At 51.2% G+C, this 19454-nt stretch overlaps 1 protein-coding gene across 3 annotated transcripts in view; it reads left to right on the top strand.

Moving 5' to 3' along the window:
• TBL1X (transducin beta like 1 X-linked) overlaps window positions 1-19047 on the top strand; it is a 223379-nt gene extending 204332 nt beyond the window's left edge. For 2 of the 3 annotated variants that reach the window (XM_061179409.1, XM_061179408.1), the window contains 8 exons: window positions 2076-2136; window positions 6871-6992; window positions 10330-10404; window positions 10813-10940; window positions 12467-12577; window positions 12685-12850; window positions 14570-14671; window positions 15624-19047. In XM_061179409.1, the coding sequence (XP_061035392.1) occupies window positions 2076-2136; window positions 6871-6992; window positions 10330-10404; window positions 10813-10940; window positions 12467-12577; window positions 12685-12850; window positions 14570-14671; window positions 15624-15650 (792 nt within the window). In that variant the 3' untranslated portion in view covers window positions 15651-19047. The remainder of the gene's footprint in view (window positions 1-2075; window positions 2137-6870; window positions 6993-10329; window positions 10405-10812; window positions 10941-12466; window positions 12578-12684; window positions 12851-14569; window positions 14672-15623) is intronic. The other variant, XM_061179410.1, reaches the window with a different exon arrangement.
• Window positions 19048-19454: the final 407 nt, after the last annotated feature.

The raw sequence follows: 19454 nt of genomic DNA on the forward strand, positions 1-19454 counted from the left end.
TAATTAAAAAAAAAAAAAAAAAAAAAGCTCTCCCCCCGCCCGTCACACCTTTTACTTTGAGGTTCATAGTTCACTGATGAAAGAAGAAAATCCCCAAATTGCGTGTGTCCACTGCTTGAAGAAGCCCACTGGCGTGGGGTGTCCTCTGCATAAGCTTACACCCCCCAGAGTGATTTTAGGAACACAAACGGTTTTCTCTCCCCAGGCTTCTGTTTTCCTAATCTGACGACTTGTTGCTTCGCGCTGTAGACCGCAGGCTTCCCTGAGAGCAGGAGTAAGGTAGACACCCATGCGAGGGGCTGGGCTCACTGGGGTGATGCGGCCCTTTTCACACAGGGGGAGGAATGGAGCCCCAGAGAACTTCACTACTTTGCCTCGGGACACATTGGTATAAAGTCGGACTGGAACTCAGGCCCTGGACGCCAGTAACAGCTGCCCTTTAGCTTTCACACTCCTCCAAAGAGTTCTTTCCTTCTTCAGCTCCTCCCTGCCCCTGAGGCCTTTTTTTACAATCATTTTGGATTTTCTGCCTGATTATCTTCTGTTTCTACCAGGCAATGAGCTGGATGGTTAGTGGAAATGCACATTTGGAATTCTAGTAGCCTCTGAGTCAGACACTATCTGCCGTGATTAGTCAACCATGGCAGGAATAATAGTCATGTCCTGTAAAGTGATATATTCTCAGGGAGGAAATGTAATTTAGGGATGTTGGCTTTGACCTTCAGTGCGTGCTTAACCCAAAGTGGCTAAAATGTATTTCAGTTTCTTGAAAGCTTTTGTGTAAGGAATACTTTCTTTTGCCCAGTGTATAGTTAATGTTAAAACATCAACAAGTTGTTACAGTTATTGATGTAGTATGTGAAATTGTATCAGAATTATGAAAGGGTTTATATGTTCTCTGCCTTGCCAGATTTGTGAGTGGCTCAATTAAGAAAAAAGTTGTACTCCATCAAACAAAAAATTGTTGGGAATTCCCTGGGAGTCCAGTGGTTAGGACTCCGTACTTTCGCTGCCAAGGGCCTGGGTTCAGTTCCTGGTCGGGGAACTAAGATCCTATATAAGCTCTGCGGCGCGGCCCAAAAAAAAAAAATTGTTAATTGGTCTAGAGCTGGCCAAAAGTTTCAAAGATACTCATTGCTCTGAGTATTTCCTCTGAAAATTACTGCTGTTGATACAAAATAGAACTAGTTCTTCTTAAAGTAAAATCTTTATTAAACGTCATTGATAGGGAGGTGTAAAGGTTCCAATTCAGTTGAAAGTTCCAGTTGATTAAGAACTAATTCCAGTGGTCTTCATCGAGCTGCCCGATGGCTTCTTCCCTAAGTGTCTCCCAGCATTAGTACGTTCATAAGCATTTGTGATTTACTTTGTTTTCCGGGGAGGAGATCATTTTTTTTTTTTCTCCTTATATATAGACCAAATAAATCAGTGCCAGACCCCAGTGTAACCCAATTCTCTACTCTGTCTAGTGATCCCAATTCATGGAGTGACGGTCAGGGGAATTTTCAGAAATACCCCTTTCTGCAGCTTTTCATTGGGAAAAGTGCCAAAAAGGTGTTTATCGTTACAGTTTTTTCAGTAGTTTTTCATGTTTGGGGAGACGGGGGATTTCCCACCGAAACTGGTAGTTTTGCGAGTATCAGTTACAGCTGCTGTGTCTGGTGGAGTAACCAGCGCGTGTGGCCAACTTCATGAGTGTGACCATCTGGGTCGTTAAGTGTAAGACACACCCTGGATTCCAAAGACACGGGTGGAAAGGAGAATGCCAAATATCTTGTTGATACGAGTATATTGATCTTATGTTGAAATGATAATATTTTCGCCATGCTGGAGTGAAGTAAACTTCATTGTTAAAATTAGCTTTACTGGTTTCTTTTTTAATTTTTTAGTGTGGTGACTGAAAACGTTAAACTTTCTGTGTGACTTGCATGCTATTTGTATACCGTTTATTGGACAGCGCTGCTTTAGAAAAAAGAGGGGCTCACTGCATTTTCTTGTATCATAACTTTTTCTAGAGAAAACTTTGCAAGAAGAATAGTAACTAACTTTTTTTTTTATTTTTTTGCGGAGCACAGACAACAATAATTTGGGATGCCCACACAGGAGAGGCCAAACAGCAGTTTCCGTTTCATTCCGGTGAGTATTTTTTAAAATTTCCTTTTTTATTCTTTGTCATTCAAAAATAATAATTCAGAGTCCTAGGAAGTGTCCCTTAAAGTAATGGTGAATACTTAGAGGATGGCGTGCACGGAATACAGCTGGTAGGGAGGAAACCCTTCTCACAGGAAGCACTGCTCTTGAGGTCTCCAACATACAGATACACTCAGCGCTCGTTTGCTCAACAGTTTAAAGACACAGCGGCGAACCAGCCCCAGACCTGGTGTGGGCTCCTTTCTGCTACTGCCCCAAGGGCGCTGTGTCGGGGGCGTCCCCAAGACCTCGCCCAGCTTCGGCAGTTCACCCGGGAGGACTCCCAGGGCGTGCAGTTGAATTCACAGCTCAGATGTATTACAGTAAAAGGATACAAAGCAATGTCAGCAGAGGGCAAAGGCACATGGGGCGAGATCCAGACCTTCCAAAGGTGGTCTCCCGATGGAGTCGCATAGGACATGCTGGGTTCCCCCAGGAGCAAGCGGTGATCATGCGTGTGAAAGGTCGTGTAAAGTCAGCAGAGCCTGGTGCCCAGCATTTCTGGTTAGTAGGCACCCTACGCCCGCCTGCACCCGAATTCTTCACTCCCAGGAGGAGCGTGGGATTCAGTATAAACCACGTTGTTTGCACAGACGGTGGAGGCACAGAAGCTGTTCTTAACAGTTAGGGCATGGTGGGAAGTCCGGATTCAACGCCATCCTTGCCGCCAAGCCTTCCTACAGGGAGCAGTGTCGGGCCTGCAGTGCTCTTGCCTGCACGGACGTGTAGCTGCTGCTGTCGACCACACACGTCTCTGTGTGTGTTGGGTCCTCACCAGGCCACGTGGGGCAGCCAGGGGTCTAGGGGGTCCGGGTTCCCAGATTCCCACCTGATGCTTCATGTTCCGTGTGACTCAGTCCTGTTGTGAGATGTGGTCTCTTACCTTAGGACAGAGACGGAAACTAATAAACTGTTAGGAGAAGCTGGCTTGAAGTTGACAGCAGGGAGTAGATGCCGCTTCCCTTCGCGGAGGCGTCGCCTCCATTGAGAGGGAATCGCTGAGTGTACAGGGTGACTGTTTCCTGTGTCAGGTGGCCCCGAGACAGTGTTTAGGAGGGGATCAGAGGGCCTTTCCTGCTGGGTATTTCTGGGTGCCTGGCGATGGTCTGGACTGGAGGACTGGCCCCAAGGCCTCCCCCAGGCAGTGCATCTCCTCCGTGCCCAGGGAGGGCTCCACGCGGGGGACGCGGTCCTGCAGGGAGCAGACTATGAGGAAAGGTCCCGACAAGGCCTTGACACGACTGAGACGAATGCGTGGACGCCAGCGTCCGTTACTCCACGCGGCACGCCGTTCCCTCCTGACGGAGGCAGACCCGGGAGGCGCCGGTGTGCACCCCGCCACCCTGGAGAGGCAGCCCGTCTCTTCCACGGCTGTCCTTGGGACCACACCGGAGACGCCTGCTGGGGCTGCCGGTGAATTTTCTTATTGCTTTAGTCTGGCACCATTGATGATGTGGAAGTTGGTGAACATTTTATAGAATATATTTCCCCACCAGGAAACGGACAGGGCTCCAAGAGCAGGCAGCTTGGCATCCCAGCCTGTGTCTGTGTGTGTGTGTGTGTGTGTGTGTGTGTGTGTGCCTGTGTGTGTATGTGTGTGTGTGTCTGTGCCTGTGTGTGTATGTGTCTGTGTGTGTGTCTGTGTCTCTGTGTCTCTGTGTGTGTGTGTGTGTGTGTGTGTGTGTTTGGAGCGGGCAGCATATACAAAGCATTCACCACTGTCTAGCTCCACAACATTTCTGTCATCCCATAAGGAGGCCCCTTACCCATGAAGAACTCACTCTCCATTCCCGCTTTCCCCAGTCCCTGGCAACCCAGTCTCCAGGTTTTGATCTGTGTGTGTCATCTCCATGTCAGACATCTATGCTGTAGACTCTGCAGACCAAAGCAAGTGAGTCTGGTGGGTTTCCATCGTGCTTGGCATAAATCCCAAGACCGTCCCTACCTTTGTTGTCAGGAGGGATTCAGTGACAGGGCAGAGTCGTAGAACACCAGGTGTGCTGAATTCTGTGCTCATGTGATGGGAGAATATCTGTAATGAAGACAGCTCTGGCTTCTGTTTTTCAGAGAATGATTTGCCCAAAATAGCCATCAGTAAGGTTCGTCTAACAGTTTTATCTTAAGAGTTCGTGTACCAAGTCATCCAGCGGAATATGATATTCCCATAGCATTCCCAAGGTCCATGGAATGGCTTTCCATCCCACAGACCACATGCCTCTTGTGTCCTGAGAGAGCTTCTCACCTGCGGTTCTGCTGCCCATGAGGTCGACCCATATCCCATTGCTGGGTCAGGAAGCTCTGTGTGTTATTTGCTCTTTCTTTGTAGTGTCAAGTGGTGTGGTAGAGACTGTCCAAGATGGAAGAAAAGAAAGGGTGCTGTTTTTCAGGATGAAGCGCAGGCAGGGAGAGCGGTAGGGGCACCTTTCCTTAGCATTTGGTGAGTTGATCTGTGAAACCGCCTCGCCCCTTAGGTGTTCGCCATGAAGGCCTGGTGTGGGGCGTCAGCTGTTCACCATCAGCAGGAAGTGTTAGCTCAGAGCGTAACGGTGTTCCACCGCTCAGCAGTGACAAGGAACAGGTTACCAGTAGACTATGGATGACACACGACGGCTTGGATAGGTTCTCAAGGGGGTCTGCTGCGTGGAAAAAGCCAGTCTCCAAGGGTCACATGCTGGATGATGCCATTTACGTAACATTCTCGAAATGACGAAATTTTAGATGTGGAGCCAGAGTTTAGGAGTGGTCCAGGGAGGGCGTGGTGTGCTGATAACGTGGCACAGGGAGGTCCTCGTGGTGATGGAACAGGGTTCCGGATCTTGACTGCGGTGGTCGTTACACAGGCCTGCGCATGTGATCGAACAGTGCAGCACTGCACACACATGGCACCCATTCACCTTCTGGGTCTGGGCGTCGTACTGTAGGGGCATAAAGTGCCACCAGTGGGGGAAGGGTACCACGTGGGGCCTCTCTGTTACATCTTTGCAGCGTCCTGCGATTCTGTGAGCATTTCAAAATTAAAAGTTTTTTTTTAAAAAAAAGCGAAGTAATGCTTGGCTGCACCTAGAGTGCTGCTGACGGTCAAACATCATTGGCCAAGTGTGGGCAGGGAGGCCACGCAGACCCCTAGAATAGCTTAGCCCTGTTACCTGTCCCCACCCACACTGGATGGTGAGCTCCTGGGGGGAGGGCAGGGTCCTGGCAGCACCATCGACGCAGAATGGGGCCAGACACCTGAGTACACAGCATCCTCCGTTGAGATGGCAGGGGTTCAGCGCACGTTAATTCTTACGGCCAGGTGCTGGTCACCATCCCCTGAAACGCCCGCCAGATTGTCGCTCTTCCAGGCGTCTTGATTGCACACCCCACTGCAGAGGCTGGCCCAGGAACTCGTGATCTGGCTCGTGCAGTGTCGTGAACAGGAGCAGCTGCGGCTTTGCTCTTTGCTCTCTGGCTCCCAGGAACATCCTTCTGACCAAGTGGATCCGGTTCCTTTGTTCCACTGGGCACACGTGGGAAATGCAGCAGAAACCGTGGGCCCGTGCTGAACCGCTCCGCAGGGGGTGTGACGCACAGAGATGCACGCCCTGGGTTGTTGAAAAAGCCAGTGCTGCCTCCCGGCCATATCCTCCCACCCATAGCCTCTGTGTGGGGACAGAGCTGGACAAGGGAGCTAAGGGGATCCAGCGCTGCAGCTGTGGCAGGCTGGCGCGTGTGCACGGGGGCACCTCTTACCTGAAGGCTGAGCACGGGAGGGGGCGGTCCGAGTTAGCGTATCCTGAGGAAGCTGGATTCTTCTCCCAATTCAGTGCTGACCTGCCTGTAAGAAACACACGTGGGACACGGTTAGGGACCGATCTGTCGATGAAGATCTCACCAGGGGCTTGCAGGACTTAACCCTCTGTTTGCCCAGAAGCAAGGAAGTGTGTGGAGAGAACAAAGATGCTGAGTAGTCTCCCGGGGAGGTTGGGAGAAGGGAAGAGGGCCGTCACCATCCCCCAAACCTCACAGAGGTCTTGGAGCCACTTGCCCCTGAGAAAGGCCCAGGAGCCAGAGGCAGTGTTCATCATAAGGTCACTTGTGTCCCCTCAGGGGTTCTTGTCAACGGTAAGCATCCTCCAGTTGGTGGAATGCATTAATTGTGTGGTGGGGGACTTTTTTGGGCCGCGGCATGTGGCCTGTGGGATTTCAGTTCCCCGGCCAGGGATCGAACCCGGGCCCTCGGCAGTGAGAGCACAGAGTCCTAACCGCTGGACCACCGGGGAATTCCGTGTGGGAGATTTTCTCAGTGTGGATACTATGAACAGAGGGTGTGAAATCTTTTTCCTCTCCTCTGTATCCAGTCAGCCCAGCACAGTGATATTCCTGGGAGCGGCAAGGTGCCGGAGCAGGCGGCGTGCTTCTCGCCTGCCCTGTCTCACCTGTGCCAGGGGAGCAAGCCGCTGTGTGCTTCTGGCACCTGCGGCGTCGCGGGGTCTCTCTCTGCAGGCCTCTGGTCATCCCTGCAGATGTGAAGGACAGACTTCACGGTCTGCGAGGGACGGAGGCCGAGTTCACACTGGGGGTGCGGCTTTGCCTTGTCCTTAGGCCTCTTGGCTGTGCTGTTACTTCTGCCAAGCCTCCTGAGCTCTGTGCACAGCTGCTGACTGCGCGTGTCCCCCCTGACCATGTGCTGCTCCACAGCCCCTGCCCTCGACGTGGATTGGCAGAACAACACTGCCTTCGCCTCCTGTAGCACAGACATGTGCATCCACGTCTGCAGACTCGGCTCTGACCGCCCGGTCAAGACGTTCCAGGGGCACACGGTGAGTGCGACTTCTGACTGCGGGTTGAGGTTCACGCGCAGGCGCCGGGAGGCGGGAGCGGCTGCTCTGTGCCGAGGGTTAAAGGACACTGTGACTGCAGACCAGTTCTCTGCAGCCCATTGCTCCTGGGGCTGTTGTAGCCATCTCAGGTGATCGGCTAACCCAGGTATCCATCTGGGCAGGCAGTGTAAAAAGAAGTGGCCTGAGATGAGCCAGATGTTGCATTTTGCAGGAAAGAGCCAGATGTTGGATTTTGCAGGAAAGACTTTAAAGTAGCTATTATTAGACTACATGAGGACATAAAGGAAAGGCTGTTTGTAATGAGTGAACAGATGGGGAAGGGCAGCAGAGGAAGGAAAACTGTTCTTAAAACAGTCAAGTGGAAATCTCAGAATTGAGAGGTAGAGTGTCTGAAGTGAAAATCTTAATGGATGGTGGAGAGATTGCAGAAATAAGGTTAGTAAACCTGAAGAGAGATCATAGAAACTAGCCAATTTGAAGAATTGGTAAAAGATTGAACAAATGAATAGAGGCTTAGTGACCTACGAGACAGTATGAAGCACTCTAGCATATATGTGTAATGGAGAGAGAAGAAAAGAGAATGGAACAGAAAAATTATTTGAAACAATGATTTTGCCAAATTTTCCTAAATTTGGTGGAAAACATCAACATTCAATCCAAGAAACTCAGACACCAGCTGACTTCTAACTGAATTCCTTTTTTTAATTAATTAATTTTTTTATCGAGGTATAGTTGATTTACAATATTATGTAAGTTTCAGGTGTACAACATAGCGATTCAAATTTTTAAAGATTATAATCTATTTATAGTTATTATGAAATATTGGGTGTATTCCCTGTGCTGTACAATATATCCTTGTAGCTTATTTATTTTATACATAATAGTTTGTACCTCTTAATCCCCTACCCCTGTCTTGCCCCCCTCCCCCTTCCCTCTCCCCAGCAATAACCGTTATCTTGTTCTCTGTATCTGTGAGTCTGCTTCTTTTTTCTTATATTCACTAGTTTGTTGTATTTTTTTAGATTCCACATATAAGTGATAGCATACGATATTTGTCTGACTTAGTTCACTAAGCATAATACCCTCCAAGTTCATGTTGTTGCCAGTGGCAGAATTTCATTCTTTTCTTGTCTGAGTAGTAGTCCGTGTGTGTGTGTGTGTGTGTGTGTGTGTGTACCACATCTTCTTTATCCATTCATCTATTGATGGACAGTTAGGTTGCTTCCATGTCTTGACTATTGTAAGTAACGCTGCTGTGAACATTGAGGTGCGTGTGTCTTTTCAAATTAGCATTTTTGTTCTCTTTGGATGTATCATCAGATTCCCCAGCATAGCCCATGAGGCTCTTCACAGCCTTCCCCTGGCAGATCCCTCTCGTGTGCAACGCCCCCGCCTCTGCCCAAGTCCTCCTGGAGGACCTGTTGGCTTTGAGCACCTTACACCTGCACTCCTCCCCACCTTTGACTCACAGCATCCCTTGCCTCTAACTTACCTGACATAAATTGCATTGTCCTTGGCACTTGCCTGTTTCCTTAGTACCCACTTTTTCCAGCTTCTGTCCCCACAGGTCCCTGCTTCCAAAAGAAGGTTCTTTCAGAGCCCAGGGAGCAACTGTCCTGTTAACATCTTGTTGTGGCTATAAACAGACCCTTCTTTTTTAATTTTTCTGACCTAAACTTATTTCTCCTCTACTCCTAGACTGTCCCCGAGCTCTACTAGGAAATCTTTGTGACTTTCCAGCTGACCCGTTTGGGACTTTCGTGCCATCGCACCACCTGGCTCTTTAAATGGGTCTCATTGCAACCCATCATTGCACACAAGCTATGAGCTAAATGTAGTCGAGCTGATTTCTTCCCGAGACCCTGTGAGCCGTTCCTGGATGCTTTCTGGGAATTGTGACTTGGGCTGCAGAGGGAGGGAGAGGAAAGTCCACTTTCACCCTGGAAGGTGGGAGGGGGTTCGACTGGGGACAGTCAGTGGGCACCAGCTCCCTCTTGCAGGCAGGCCCTTGGAGATGTACCCTCGGGTTCTGTTCTCAGCAGTTACACTCAGAGCCACCCACGCTGCCCTTGTCCCTGGTCCGCACCTCTCACCAGGCACCGCTTCTCTTGGTGTCCTCCTGGGTCCGCTTGCCTGTGCACACACACTCAATCCGGCCTCCTCGACCTCCCTGGCTCACCCACAGGCCTGCTCCTTGTACTGCAGGCTGCAATGCCTCCCTTTTTGCTGGGCCTTCCACCACGGGTACCACATGGAACGCAGACGCAGCCTTATCCCTCCCTGTCTCACACTGTTCAACACTCAGTGTCCGTAGCAAGTAGCGTGACCATTACAATTTATCATCCAAACCAGAGCACTTAGCAGTGTGGGATTAATTGGGAAGTTAATTATGAGTGTGAAATGAGTTAATTGTTAGGCTGGAGCAACAGGCATGAGAGAACGGGACGGGGCTCCACGGTCCCCCTACTAGAAACGGGAGGCCCGAGACCCGCGGCTGGCTCCCGCCATCTCTCCCCGGCCCACCCCGCCGGGCACATCATTCCCCGCCTCCACTCAGCTGCAGGCGGCTCCCATGCCCACGGGAGCATTTGCCTTCTTCCTCCAGGATTCAGCCTCGAGGTCCCCTGGCCCCCAGAACCGGAAGGCTGCCTGCAGCCTTGTTCCTTTCTGCGCCTCCCCCCGGTCCACATCACACACTGGCCTGCCTGCCAGAGCTTTCCCTATGTGCCGAGTTACAGCATTCTGTTTACTTGGCTGTTTGCTCTGGAAATAGCCAAGTAAGCTGTGCTCATCTGCGTGTGTGTTCAGGTCACATCGTCTTGGGCCTGGGTTACCCCTCTGGTAACCTTGCTTCTTTACGTTTCCTCCCCTCCACTCAGCACCAGAAGAGAGATGTCCTGACAGATTTAGACAGAGCGGGTAGCTGCTGTATTACGAGTGAGCAGGAAAATGACTTTCCAAGTCAGCTTTAAAATAACTTACTGGTCTTCCTGGTTTTATGTGCTGCCCTTACCCTGTGTAAATTCATTTGGCTTCCTTCCTACTTGTGATTTTTTTTTTTTTTTTCCTTAGAGAAATAAGATGAGGGTGGCTGGTTATGTGTGGCATACGGCCGTGCATTTTGTATAAATGAGCAAGGCAGGCGGAGTGAGGCAAAGGGGAATATGCACGCGCTCTGGGGTGTGTTCTTTTCTATCCAGGGGGGGTGCAGGTAGGCTTTCTGCAGAGAGGACAGCGCGCTCCTTCCCCCTGCTGGAAGGCTATATTACTACTCCCAGGCCTTTCTTTCTTTTTGAAACCCTTTGCTCTCTTTCAGAATGAGGTCAATGCCATCAAATGGGATCCTTCTGGGATGTTGCTAGCATCCTGCTCTGATGACATGACATTAAAGGTAAAGCATTCTAAAAGGCTGGGCCGTTTGACCCCAGACGACCCCCTGTACTCAGTGCTGGTCTTAGCATTCACTGCTCCTTCAGCTGGATGTTTTGTTCCGAGCACTGTTCCCACCTCTGTCACCTTTCCTCTTTGCAAATGACAGGTCACTGTCCTGCAGTGAACTCCTGCTTATCAGTCAAGGGTCCTGCGGAGCATCCTTCCCTTCCCGCGGCCTTTCTCATGGGCGCCCCCTGGTGTTCAGCCGGCCCCTCTGCTGGCCAGTTTGCCGGCTGCCCACCGCACTGGGCGTGAGCCTCCCAAAGGCAGGAACCTAAGGAACGCTCCCAGCAGGGATGGATGGTGGTGAACCTCCCCCAGTGGGAGAAGCAGCCGTTGCTCACCTTGTTCCCAACGTGTTCTCTAGATCTGGAGTATGAAGCAGGATACGTGTGTCCATGACCTTCAAGCTCACAGCAAAGAGATATATACCATAAAGTGGAGTCCCACCGGGCCAGCCACCAGCAACCCAAACTCCAACATCATGCTAGCAAGGTAAAGGGAAGACAGCCCTCAGCCCGGTCTCGGTTCCTGAAAGCAACCTTGCTCACTGTGGCTGAGCCAGCAACATGGCCGGTAAAAGTTATTCATATCCAGGGAGCCCAGAAAATATTGCCAAGTTGTCTTCCAAATGTGTTTACGCCCTTCCAAAGTAAATGGAGAGGCGGCTGATTTTGAAAGGGCCCCAAGATACAAATTATCACGTGACGGCTAACTTGAGGTAAGGACGGTCTTAACCATGAGGCTGGTGGGAGGAATCAGTATATGTCCAGGCTCCCGGCACTTTGGTTTCCTGATGGAGAAAGGAAACAATTCAGCTTGGACCTTGGGCTTGGTGTGCCTGGTTCAGCTTGGAGCTGCAGGTGGTGAGAATGCTGAATGGTGATAAAGTCTCCCCAGCCGCAGCTAGATCTGACCTAACTGTTTATACAGTGAACCCCCTAAGACACCAGCATTGGAGGCAGAGGAGTGGCTAGTCAGTCAGATGCCAGAACTGAGAAGAGTGGTTATAAGTCACCACAGTGGCCTCCGCAGAACTACATCACTTAGGCTGTGGTCAGCAGACTTGTCCCCGGGCTCATCGGACCCCATGCAGGATATACTGTTCCAATCCCAGTATGATATTGTGATGCGAACCTTTAGAAGAACGAACTAAAGAGAGCCTGAGGCTGAATTTCCGGATGACTTAGGGGTCCGGAGGCCATGATCCAACAAAGCGTGGGTGTTTGTTTAGCCTGGGAAAGACCAGGCTTGGAAGGAATGTTTCCCTGCCAGGAAGCAGCAGTGGGTTTGTTGTGTATAGTTGCAGAGAACAGGGTTGTGGGGAGAAGTGGCAGGTGGCACGGCCCTCCTATAAATGAGGGAGAGCCCTCCGTCTTTGCTGTGTAGCCGTGGGGTGGGCGGCCTCGCCAGGCAGCAAGGACTCTTGTTACTTAAAGGACCGACCCCAGGCCATCTCTTAGAAAACACTGGACTGAAGTCCCACATCAGCTGAAAGGCCGATCCAGAAAAACACCAAGGCCATTACTCTCTTATTTCAAGTAGTTGTCCTGAAATCCACTTAAATGTCTAGGATACAGAACGCTATCTTTTCTCCTTTTTTTATAACTTGGAAGGTGCTTTGTATCACGTGGCACCCATTAACGAGCGTAAGCAATCCTTCTAGTTAACAAGCATAAAGGGACACGCTGCTGCCTGTAAGTCCCTGCAGAGAGAAGGAATGCCGGGTAAAGCATCTTTGTGCTGTGTACTCTTCTTTCAAATTTGGAAATTACTAAAATTTGCAGCTCCCAGGAGTGCGATTGTGTATTTGGATGCGATTATATTTTAATTCTGTATTCGCTCAGTTTGCTATTTCCCCAAATACGGCTCTCAGCATTATTTTAGTTGGCAACGATAGATGTTGTAAGTTGTGGGAGCACTTTAGAAAATGTAGTGAATACAAAAGTACATATCATTCATATCTTAGAAAAACGCACAGACAAATGAGTGTGGATGTCAATTTGTTTCCCTCATAACAGCACCCAAAAAAAGAAGGAGAAGATCTGTTTTACGACCGTGGCTTTGTTTTCAGTGTATCTGGTTCACGTTTTAGAAGAGGAAGAGTGTACCCGCTTGTTGTCTCTCGAAACGTAAGAGCCAGGAAAGGAAAGCAGCGCCCGCTGTCCGTGCCGCGTCTTAGGGAAACAGTCGGGAACCCGCGAGTGTTGTGGTGACGTTTTCTCTCCCGTCTCTGCAGTGCTTCGTTCGATTCTACAGTTCGACTGTGGGACGTGGAGCGGGGCGTTTGCATCCACACGCTCACCAAACACCAGGAACCGGTCTATAGTGTAGCTTTTAGCCCCGACGGGAAGCACTTGGCCAGCGGCTCCTTTGACAAGTGTGTGCACATCTGGAACACGCAGGTAACCCCCGATTCCCACCGCCCAGTGCTCTCCAGAGGGAGCGCCCCCGTAGTCATGTTTTCGGTGGCCCACGCCCGGAACAGCAGTCAGGGAATGGATGTGTGCTCAGGAATGCCTGACCTCGGACGCGGAGCCCTGACACAAACCCCAGCTCCCCAGGTGGACCCCAGACCCAGTGCCATCTGCCCTGTGCTCCGTGCGGGTGGTCGGTCTTCCCCGCCAGGGACGCCCATCGACTCGTTACTTTTTCTGAGTCCTTGGCAGGTACGCCTTCCACCTGCCACTTCCTTCTCTTGGGCATGAGGAGTCACCTTGGAAAATCGTAACCCAGTCATCTTCCCACCCGAGACGCTGCCCTGTGGGTACTAAGGTCTAGGTCAGAAGTGTCCTTCCATCCGAGCTTTCCAGGGGGATCGGCCGTCCGGGGTGAGGCCAGCCCTGACCACCTCTGCTCCACACCAGCTCCTGTAGCTTCTTCAGGGAACAGATCAAGGGCCATGAGGAATATTCGTTGGCTGTTGTCATGGCATTTTGATTTTTTGAAGGGAAGTGTTTTATGTTTGGGTAGCAGCGGGAATGTCACTGTTGGTTATGCTGTCACAGAAGTAAAAGGAGAGATGGTATTTGAGTATACTGGGCTCTTGGGTCTCCTGCTAATGGAAGAGAGAAATGTGCTATGGGAGGAATCACTGCAGACAGCCAGCGATCCATTCTGTGTGGCCTCAGGATGGATGAAGTGGCCTCTCCTCTCCTGGTTTTTTGGGGTTTTTTTTTTGTTTCGTTTTGTCTTTTGTTTTTGTATTTTTTGGCCACCCCGTGCAGCACGCGAGATCTTAGTTCCCCGACCAGGGATTGAACTCGTGCCCCCTGCAGTGGAAGCGCAGAGTCCTAACCACTGGACCGCCAGGGAAGTCCCTCCCCTCCTGTTTGATTCCCACGCTCCTTCGTGATTCCTGTAGGCCTGGGTGGCATTCAGATGAATGCACTTTCTCAAGCCCACGCCCCCTTGTGGTTGGTGCAGGGAGGTGGTACGGGAGCCATGTTAACTGGCGTGGGCCCGCGGGTGGTCCACTGAGACCTCAGGCTTCCCAGGAGCCGCCTCATGTGGTCATGTCTTCCCGGTGAGCAAGAGGCGACGGTGGCCCTTATGTGAAACCAGCCTGGTGCTGAGCCCAGCCTCACAGCCCCAGATAGGCCACCCGGAAGACAGACGTTAACGTGTAGCAGTCTAGTCATGGAACTCTCACTGGAAATAGTGATGGATGGATTTCTAAAATGACATCATCAGTTAGATAACTCCTGCTGTCAGCAAGTCATCAAATCGTTTTACCCCTTTATTTTTTTTTATAAATCACAGAACTCTTTGAGACATGTTGAGGGTCTCCTTAATCGTCAGTGAGATGGACGCCTTCTCTAAATATAAAAACACGTATGATCTTGTTGACTTGCTCCTTCCCTGGCTGCCTCAGTCCCCCTGCCACCCTCAGTCGTTGGCCCCTGGGAATGACCCCTGGGAGGCGTGACCTCGGCTGAAACATGTTTAGGCCGACTCCGCGGGCTGCCGTAGGTCAGCTATGCCCCCCGTGGCAGCAGGTCTGAGAGGCGCGTTACGGTCACTGAAAATTCCGTTAGCTTCTATGTTTGAAAGTTTCTGTGCTCACACCCTGGGGGTCCACGTCGGCACTCTGCATCGCGAGTGATGGCGGCTTTGCTTTGCAGAGCGGAAGTCTCGTCCACAGCTACCGAGGCACCGGCGGCATCTTCGAGGTGTGCTGGAACGCCCGAGGGGACAAAGTGGGCGCCAGCGCGTCGGACGGCTCCGTAAGCAGCACCCGTAGTTTCCTGGGGGGCGGAGGGCTCGGCGGTGGAGACACGAAAAGTCAGACCCCTGATACCCGCGGGGGCTTCCAGCGCTGTGGTGGCCTCCGAGGGCCGCAGCCAGTGTGTGTTGGTGAAGGAAACTTCGGGGCTGGCACCGCCTCTGGGAGCAGCCGTCTCTCTTACTTCCTGAATGACGTTTTCTCAGTGAAATTGGTGGTCCTCAACCGGGGTGATTCTGCCCCTGGAGGGCATCTGCAATGTCTGGAGGCATTTTGGTTGCCACCGCTTTGGTCGGGGGCTGCTGGCGTCTGGTGAGTGGAGGCCAGGGCTGTTGCTGAACCTCCTGCAGTGGACGGGATGCCCACAGGAGAGAAGTGACTGGCCCCAAGTATCGCAGGTGCCGAGGCTGAGAAACTTGGTCCTGTCTTGCCTCCCAGCCTGCTGGGCCCTCTGGTGATAAAGGCCCGACTTTGCATTCCACGGGTCTCCGGGGTCCCAGTGGCCCTATGTTGATCGCCTAAGATGTCTAGCTTTTGGATTCATGCCTGCACTTGGAATTGCCATGAGCTGTAGGGCAGGTGGCAATGGGCTGGCTGGCTGGATGTCAGCCCGGCCCCCAAATGTGTGCTCAGGCGTGATTTGCCCTCTGCCCCGCCATGTCGGTGTCTGGTCCGTGACACCCGCCAATGGCTGTGGCCACCCCATTAGTTCCTAGCATAGCCCTTGACCTGGCTATTCCTCTCTGTCCTGTTTGCCTGGGGTTGGTTGGTCAGGTGCTCAGACGTCAGCCTGTCGTTAGAGATGCTCTGAACCCTCTCTACTGTGTACCAATAAAACTTTGTAAAAAGTGGGTGGCAGGCTGGATTTGGTCCATGGGCCGTTTGCCAGCCTCTGCTCTAAAGGCATCTTGTGTCGTGTCTCAAGATAACAGGCGCTTTCTCTTTCCTTCCAGGTGTGTGTCTTAGATCTGCGAAAGTAAACATGAAATATTTTAGAAACAAGAAGAGAATTCTAACGGACCAGCAGTGAATGTGTGGGGTTGTAGCACTATTCAAACACAATTCTGTCAGCTCCAAAACTGTACGAACTTGACCTTAGAGTGTACTTTGAAATCAACTCATCCCTGGCCACAGGAGTCTCTATTTTTTTGTAATCTTTATCAAGAAGTTTAAAACAAAAACATACACACAGTCATATCAAAGGGGGAAAGAATGGTTTCCACCTGGAACATTCAGCCTGGGAAGCACGAAGCCACCAGCTAGACGGTGCATGGTTTGGTTTCCATCCAGAACAGGCTCTGATGGCTGAGAGGAAAAGAAAAAAAAAAAAACAAAAACTGTGCCAAAAAGAAAAAGAAAAAAAATGCTGTGATAAACCAAAAGGGGGGTGGGGAACTCCTCACGTGGTGGGTTTTTTTTTTTTTTTTTCCTAAAAATTTGGACACTACAGTTACTCTCACAAGGATGTTCAAAGACCAGTTTGTACGGATGAAATGGGCAACTTTGTAATCCCAACACTTTCTATTTTCTAGACTCTTTGTCCCGTGGTTTTTCTATGGGCTGGAATCCTGTCGTCTGGGGGCCTTGGGTCTGAGGTGGAAACTGTTTTGGGTGTGTTGCTTCTTTGCTGGTGTCGCCTGCCCCCTCCACCTCTCCTTCCTTCGTGGTCTTGGTTGGCATCACCCCCTCACAGAGTCTCTGACAGGCGGGGCTTTCTCGCCCTCCCCTCCCTCCCTCCCTCCCTCTGCCTCGCGCACTCTCTCCGCCCCTTCCTCATAGTCGCTTCCCATCTTAGGTCTCAAGGGCACTTTTGGCGCATACTAAGTGCTTTATGTAAGAAGGCAGGGCAGGGGGACTTTTTACAGGAGAAAAAAAAAAAAGTGACTTAGAAAGAGCCCAGAATATTTTTGGAGGAAAAAAAAAATATTTTTATGTTAAAACAATTTTAAAATCCTAAAATGGCCATCAGACATAGAGAGCTTTGTGTGATTCATATTTAAAAAAAAATAAAGTTTAGGAAGACACAGGCAGGGTCTGAGGTAGCTTTTTCTCTTTCAGCTTCACGAGAGGCAGTGAGGACTCTGGGTGGGAAGGGGCCAGCCCTGGGGTCGGCGTTGGGACTGTTCTACGGCCAGAGAGGAAAATCCGGGCCCTTCCAGCTCGAAGACGACCTTGGCATCTTTCAGGGTGTGTTGACCGTATAGTAGCCGGCAGGAGAGACCTGGAGAAGCGTGCCTTTGGACCCAAGAAGCGTTCCCAGGACCAGCGGCATTGAAGGGGCCGTCACAGCCGTCCACTCAGCAGGATGCTGCCTGGCATCATTCAGGCCGCGGGGCCACCTGTGGGCCCCCCACCAAGAGCACCTCGGCCGGTCCTTGCACAGCTGATGGGAGAGGCTCCAGGATCTCACTGGGTCTAATAACGACAAAAACGAACAGGGAGAGAGATTTTCGGTCCTGAAGGTGAATTACGTAGGTAGACTGTCACTAATTCTGTCCTCTTCATAGTTTCTTCCTCTTGCAACAGAGGAGGAGAAAGGTTTTCTTTTTGTAATAATGAATCTTTTTACTGTTTTTAAAAAATTAAACATGGCTTTGTGTTCCTAGAGGAGTTTCCTTTCATTGGATCAGGTGACCTTTGTACTTTTGTTGTCATAACCCGACGCTGACCTATCTTTTAAATTAGCAGCGGGGGAAGCAGCGGAAGACAGGGCCTCTGGGTTCATCCGTCTTCCTGCAGGCACAGGCCGGGATGGGGCAGGGGGCCGGGCCCCGGGGGGCTGGCGGCAGGCAGGGTGCAGCCGTGTGTGTGTTCCAGCAACAAGGCCCGATGTTACTTAGAGGCTGGTGTCTGTCCGTGGAGCCAGAAGCTAACGGGCAGAGCAGACCAGGCCCTCCTGCAAAACTTGGATTGTCCCGGGACCAGCCCCAAAAGCCAGAGTGCATTCATCTTTCTCGGATCATTAATGGGCCTCCATGGATCTGCGAGTCATTCAAGCCCCGTCTGTAGAAGACCAACAAGTGCTCTGTTTATGTATGAGTGGAGCATTTTATTCGGGATCTGTTACCTAAACGCTTGGCCTTTAAGAAGATCAGAGTTCTCCGGAGTCTCCACTGCCATCTGTGAAGATGGCAGACATCCCCGGGTACACTGGTAATTCCCTGCCACCGAGAAGTTACTAGGTTTGAGGTGCAGTTTGGGGGGATCTAGACGAACACCATCTGGACCCCCTCACCCAATGAAAATGTGTCACGTCTACAGACATCAGCTGTCCAGGGTCAGGATACAGTTTGTGTTTGACAAGCCAAAGCCTGCTGACGGGTGAAGACAGTCGGTTCACGAGACGATCCTCACCGGACGGTCGGTACCCAGGGTCTCCAAGTGTTGACTTTAGTCTCTTGGTAAATCTGAACCAGTTGGGAGTTGCCGGGTTGGAGCCGAGGGCTGTGAGGCCACTGACACGGGGGCTTGATCCCGGGCCTGGCAGTGACCTGAGGCTGAGGAAGGCAGACCGTCCGCGTTCCTGGCGTCCTCTGCCGGCCACTGGGAAGGAGCCTCCCAGGGGCCCCAGGGAGGCAAGACGAGGAGGCAGCCAGCGCCCCTGGATACCCATCCCCGCTCTCAGCAGGACGGCAGCCGTCCCTGAGCCGCGGACGCTGCCCACCAGCTGCACCCTGCCAGCCAGCGCTCAGCGGACGCATCCGTGTCTTCGGTGCCCCGTGGCTCGTGTTACCGTTGGACGTCGTTGACAGCTTCTAACACTTGGAAGTAAATGCTTCAGTCTCGGTGACCAAATGGGACCTTGATTCTGAAAGCAGGAGTAACACGACGGTCCTCCCGGAATTTTCCGTTGGGTTTGCAGTGACTGAGAAATCATTCTGTGCACACCTGGGAAAGGGATGCTGCCCCACGGGGCACATCTGACCCCGCATGACACCCAGAACGGGACGTTCGTTTTGTCTTTCTAAAAATAGATCTTGGAGCCAAGTGAAGTGCACTTTGTCAAACATAAGGGTCTGCTTTTGTTCCTTGTTGTTTTTCTCTTTTAACCTTTTGTTCCACCTTTTTTTTTTTTTTTTTTTTTAATCGTGTTTCTTGTCAAATGCAGGATCATTCCTTCCGCCACTCACTGAGGTTGTGAATTCTGGCTTCTGCGGTTTTTATTGTCTGTGTCAGACGTGCAGCCAGATGTGCTCCTGTCCCGTTTTCCAGATTCTGTTCCATCCACACGGCCCCCGTTTCGTTCTCCCCCCGCCCCTCACCCTCACGCGCTCCCAGAAAGAGAATCACTTTGTGCGTCGTAGCTCATTTGTTTCAAGAGAGAATCAACAGATCATATTCACTGTCTTGAATAAATTGCTCTATTTTGATAGAGAACTTGGTGGGTGTGCTTTCTTCGTCTTGGTCGGCACCTCTGGGGCCCACGCTGACACCCCTGAGTGTAGACGGAGCTCTGTTTTTTCTCCAGGAGAAAACAGCGGAAGGGCCGCTTTCGGGGTCGCCGTGGCAGGAGGGTCAGCTGCCCCGTTAGGATATAAAGGGAGCGTGCTTTTTAGTATGTTTCCTTCGTGTTACTGTGTTTTAGGCTGGCTGTTTTAGAAAGTCAAAGCGGATCAATTTTCTCCTGTCAGTGGGGTTGGTTTGCTGGGAGTTTTGAGTTCACGGATGAGCTTTGAGTAGTTAGCAGAACCTAAAGTGGTAGGATACGGGTAAGCAGACACTGTGCATGATGCAGACATCTGGAAACTTTGACCGAAGTCTGCTCAGTACCAGCCCCGGCCAGG

The sequence above is a fragment of the Eubalaena glacialis genome, chromosome X, assembly GCF_028564815.1.
Source record: "Eubalaena glacialis isolate mEubGla1 chromosome X, mEubGla1.1.hap2.+ XY, whole genome shotgun sequence".
In the NCBI taxonomy this organism is placed as follows: Eukaryota; Metazoa; Chordata; class Mammalia; order Artiodactyla; family Balaenidae; genus Eubalaena; species Eubalaena glacialis.